A 4,914-nucleotide genomic window follows, 5' to 3' on the forward strand; every position below is an offset into this window, starting at 1 on the left:
AGTCTCAAATGAAAGGTGCAACCTTCCCATCGGCTGCTATTGAATTTTGGATCGATCGGAATTCTGGTTCCGGAATTACGGGTTTCAGAGTGCGGCCACACAGAAATTTCTCATATAAACTATAGGAAAAATTAAAAATAGAATTTTTATTTTTGATGCTAAATGTGTTCAAGGTGCATGAAACGTCGAGATTTGATGCAAACTCGAAAAAAAAATTTGACTACGATTCACGTTTTTGGATTTTGGCACATTTTTGCCTTTCTCATATAGAAAGGTTATGCAATCACTCTGAAAAACGTCAACCTAATCCCGGCCAAATTTTTTTTTCGACTCGTTTAGGGTTTCTTGATTTTAACAGGGGCGTAGTTGATGGTTTACGGAGAGGGGTTACACCCCCCCCCCCTCTACTGTTCGCGCCCCTCCTTTAAAAATCTCCTTAAATCACCCCTCAGACCACCACCCCATCCAGCCCTCATACCCCTCCCTTTCAACCCCATCATCTTTAAACCACCACTGTATCACAAAGCATACCAATTTAAGCTGGGGAGTCGTTCGTTCATGGGACTTTCGCCCTCTTCACATACCCAGCCCCGCATGACAAAATGAGTTAGCAAGCAGATAACATTGATCTAATGCTGATTAGGCTAATGGAGTATGATATTTTTTGTTTCAAGTGTTTCACCGTCGACACGTAGCTCATCAAGTTCGTGGCTGGCATGCCATTGTGTATAAGTGCAAAGTGTACTAAGAATGTAATGGACATTTCCACAATTATGTTGAACATAAAAAGCCTCCGTGCCATAGTTTAGAGAAATGAGAAAGGCACAATTGCACCGCTAGGTGGATTAAAACAGGTTTTTTTTTTCCAGCGAGAGCTTTTTACCACAGCAAATCGCTACCGTCGCCAATTTAACTCCTACTCTAGGACGAACCATCAACCGAATATTTGTGTCGATAATGCTGCCATTAATACAGCAGATTCCAAGCTGAAAGGCCCAGATGACGCTTTCTGGATTTTTGTCAAAAAGTGTATCAGCAGGCTTCTTGAACCACTTCGGCGAGTCTTCGTGCTATCACTCACTACTAGAAACAATCCCTTCCTGCTGGAAAGCAACGCACATGTTTCCGTTCATAAAAAGGAAACAAATCAAACATTGATGGATTCGCTGACGGATTGCAAACCGATGCTCTTTATATGGATTTACTTGCGGCCTTCGACAAAATCAACCATGATATCGCAATAGCGAAGGTGGTCAACTTCTGCGCTGGTTTAGTTTCTACCTCGATGGTAGGCAACTTCAAATCAGCATCTATCTGAACCATTCTTCGCTACATCGGGCATTACACTAAGAAGCCATCTCGGTCCAGTAATATTCCTCCTCTACTTTGATGACGTCAATATTACAAGGACCCGCCTTTCTTTCGCCGACGACATTATTTTTTTGACAAATACGGGATACGGCTTTAGTACGTGGTGTGATCTAAACAGAATGGTTTAAAAACCGAGTAAACGCTCAACTAATACGTTCACGCGGAAACGCCATTTGATTCAGTTCAACTACCATTTAATTTATTTGACTCGAGCATTCCAAGCCACTCTGACGTCAAGGATCTCGGAGTCATCATGGATTCGGCATCAACGTTCAAACCACATACTTCAGACATCGTGGATAAGAAATCAAGACAGCTTACGTTCATCTTCCGAATAGCGAAAAACTTTAGAGACGTATACTGTTTAAAATTACTCTATTGCACATGCTCAACATTAGAATATTGTTCTGCTGTTGGACGGCTTTGACAGAATCGAGGCCGTCCAACGTCGGTTTATACGCTTTGCAATCCGACATCTTTCTTGGCAAAACATTTCAGCTATCGAGCTACGAAAATCGCTGTCAGCTAATACAACTCGACCCTCTAGGCATCCGGATGTACTGCTCTCGAGTCCTGTTCGTCACATACTCACAGTCTGCTAGGGTGGATTGCTCTACAATCTTCAGACGCCTGGATTTTCAAACCCGCTTTCGAGCTCCACGCAATAACTCTCTTTTGCGATTACCGTTCAGCAAAACCAACTATGGGCGCCAGAGCGCCGTTACAGGACTGCAGCGTGTTTTTAACAGTGTGGCGACGGCTTTTGACTTCAACCTGACGAGGAATTCGATAAAAGCTAAAATAATGTCTATTCTGATATGTAATTAGTCTAAGTAATCACCATTGGGGCGAGGGGTCTGTTGATGAAGGTAATAAACATAAATCGTCGCTGTTGTGCTATCTTATGACAAACGCCATTTTGGGGTAAATTGAGTTGAATATGTCACATTACTAATCTGAGAATTCTCTACAAAATGGCGTTTTCAGAATTTTGAAATTTTGCTTGGTTACTGAGATATAGCGAAAAAAGTGATGAGAAATTGTCAGTTTTTTGCTTTAAATCACTATATCTTGGGATTCGCTTAAGTAATGTAGAAGTTTTAGATGTTTTTATATGTATAAATGTCTGAGTAACACAATGGCATAATAATTTTCAAAATAAAAAACCATATATTGCGAGAAATATTCAGTTTTACTTTTAAATTACCAATATTTCATGTTTGACAACACTGTAATTAAAAATTACTATTCTTTCTAGATTGCTTGCTCAATTTCCTTCAAAATGCATCTCACCGATTGTTTCTAGGCCGAATAAAGCCGAAGATATTAATAAAAGTTAATAATTGATGCTTTTTTTTCTATGGAAAATTTTCCATGCACAATTATGACACGCCATACAAATTTTGTCATCAATACACGCCTATGACACGTGTGAGTGCGACTTTTGTTTACATTTATAATGAAAACTCGCAACATGGTCAAGCAAACTTCGTAATATTTGCGAGTTTAATACAGAATAGATAGAAGCATCAATTGTATTCTTTGAATTATTTATACCATTTATAAGTTTCAAGATATTCAATCTCAAACTTTAAAAATCGTTTTTCTCGAAATGTGCTAAATGGCGCTTGTCATAAGATAGCACAACAGCGACGAAATATAAATGGATAGGTAGTGTCATCGACTTTGTGTACAGTAGTAGCGCTGCACAATCTCATTGAGTGTTAGCCGTGTTGCCAGATAGCAAAAAGATGTCATTGAATCGATAAATATAAGGACTTAAAATAATAATTTTAATTCGATATCCGAACAACACCGACGGCGGTTAGGTCTGTACTTAGTAATATGTTTTTATAAACAGGTTAACTAAAAATATTACTTACCTGCTGTACCATGGACTACCCGGTACCGTAGATACCATCCGACGAATGACTTGCAATCAGAATATACCGGAAATCACGAACCTAAGTTTGAATTTTCGGTGACGGTATAAAAGAAACCACCCAACCACAACGTAGGATTTAATCCTTGGACGAATCAGAGGGTATGACGCAGGTCTCTTGAGCCAGTCGTCGTATGTTCGATCCCCTGTATAGAAATGATTCTAAGTGTCGGCAAGATCGTGAAACCAGTCCTACAATTGTCCTGTTTGCTGAGAATGGACTGTTTATTATGTTGAAATAAAAAGCGAAAATTCCGCCAGAGAATTGATGGAACCAAGGTTTATCCATGATAATAAATCCTGAATAGTCGAGGATGACACCGAGGATATTTTCAGTCTAACACTCGCATCTACTGATTGATATTACACACCCTCGTTCAATTTTATTCGCTCGTTATTATTGTTATGCCATTATATCGCCGAGTGTAGGTTAATCCATTCGATGAAAGCCGAAACACGTACGCTTACAGTAGGTATTCCCGACTGCCCACACGAGCTAGGATACCATGAGATGATCCCAACGAGTACATTTCGATCTCCATCCACTTGGACCACTGGACCGCCCGTATCTCCATCGCATGCACTAATTCCCCCTGTGATGGGTCCCAAGCAAACGTTGTTAACGGTAACTGGACCAATACCGGATCCACCTTGTATAATTTGACACTCCAAATTGGGAAAGATAGCGACTCGCGTCTGCTGCAGATGGTTGGGCATACTGGGCAGCCAGCCCATGGAGATTGATCCCCATCCAGCGATTCGTACAACCCCGCTAGGGATGGAATCGATCACCGGTAGCACAATCGGCTGGATCATACTTGTGAGACCGAAAGGTGATGCAAGACGTACCTACAAGAAAAAAATATCTTGAATTTTGAACATATCAGAGTTAGCTCCACGTTTTTTACCACAGCTATATCATATGGGCTGACTCCTCCATTAAAACCAGGATGCAAAGTGACTCGTTGAACGTTGATGGTTTGTTCAGTGATTTCAACCGAATTTAAGTACAATTTGCCCGCTTGAACGCGGTATCGACTGTTGGGGTTACTGAAGAAACATTGTGCTGCCGTCAGTACGTGGAAAGTGTTCAGGATACTACCCCCACATATGTGGTTGAATCTGAGCAGAACACTTCGTTGAATTGAAACGATGTACGGATACTCGCCAGCCAACGCGTTAACCCCACCTACGATCCGGGTTTCCTTGCCATCTTCTTGAACAAAATATTATTCGTATAATGTTGAACGATATTGATTTAAGGACTTTTATAATTACCTAAGGTCGCTGCGAAAACGGCGCTTAAACATAAACCGAGTACTACCAATCGGATCATTGTTAACAGGATGTACTGACTGTTGAGTTTCCTGTAGTGACTGGAACTAAACGCTAATTTCTTTCAACGATGAAATATCAATCGCTGCTGCGGATTTATCTTATCATTTTGAATTGTGAAACGGTTTTGTAGGATCTAGCTAATCTATTTAGTACATTTAAACTGAACGATATCTACTGCATTATGCGCTAACAGCTAATCACTTCTTAGGTGATTTTTGTTATCAAAGTGTTAGGTTGTCGAATTTAAAAAAAAATTGATAAGC

At 40.3% G+C, this 4,914-nt stretch overlaps 1 protein-coding gene across 2 annotated transcripts; it reads right to left on the minus strand.

Moving 5' to 3' along the window:
- Positions 1–3,670: 3,670 nt before the first annotated feature.
- Positions 3,671–4,750, minus strand: LOC131686205 (trypsin-1-like). Of its 2 annotated transcripts, none has more exons than XM_058970447.1 (3): positions 4,592–4,750; positions 4,222–4,526; positions 3,671–4,162 (listed from the first exon to the last, which is right to left on the minus strand). In XM_058970447.1, the coding sequence occupies exons 1-3, from the start codon at positions 4,647–4,649 to the stop codon at positions 3,725–3,727; spliced, it is 801 nt and encodes a 266-aa protein (XP_058826430.1). In that variant the 5' UTR covers positions 4,650–4,750; the 3' UTR covers positions 3,671–3,724. The 2 variants fall into 2 exon arrangements, with proteins under 2 accessions (XP_058826430.1, XP_058826429.1); XM_058970446.1 differs by having other exon boundaries at positions 4,222–4,529; positions 4,592–4,742.
- Between the last annotated feature and the right edge of the window lie 164 nt (positions 4,751–4,914).

The sequence above is a fragment of the Topomyia yanbarensis genome, chromosome 2, assembly GCF_030247195.1.
Source record: "Topomyia yanbarensis strain Yona2022 chromosome 2, ASM3024719v1, whole genome shotgun sequence".
NCBI classification, from domain to species: domain Eukaryota; kingdom Metazoa; phylum Arthropoda; class Insecta; order Diptera; family Culicidae; genus Topomyia; species Topomyia yanbarensis.

Bases quoted from the DNA above. Each gene is read 5' to 3' on its own strand.
- LOC131686205 (XM_058970446.1), bottom strand. From the start codon at position 4,649: ATGATCCGATTGGTAGTACTCGGTTTATGTTTAAGCGCCGTTTTCGCA. The intron at 4,530-4,591 runs GTAATTATAAAA...ATTTTGTTCAAG, and splicing joins CGTTTTCGCAGCGACCTTAG to AAGATGGCAAGGAAACCCGG. The intron at 4,163-4,221 runs GTAAAAAACGTG...TTTTTCTTGTAG, and splicing joins GCCCATATGATATAGCTGTG to GTACGTCTTGCATCACCTTT.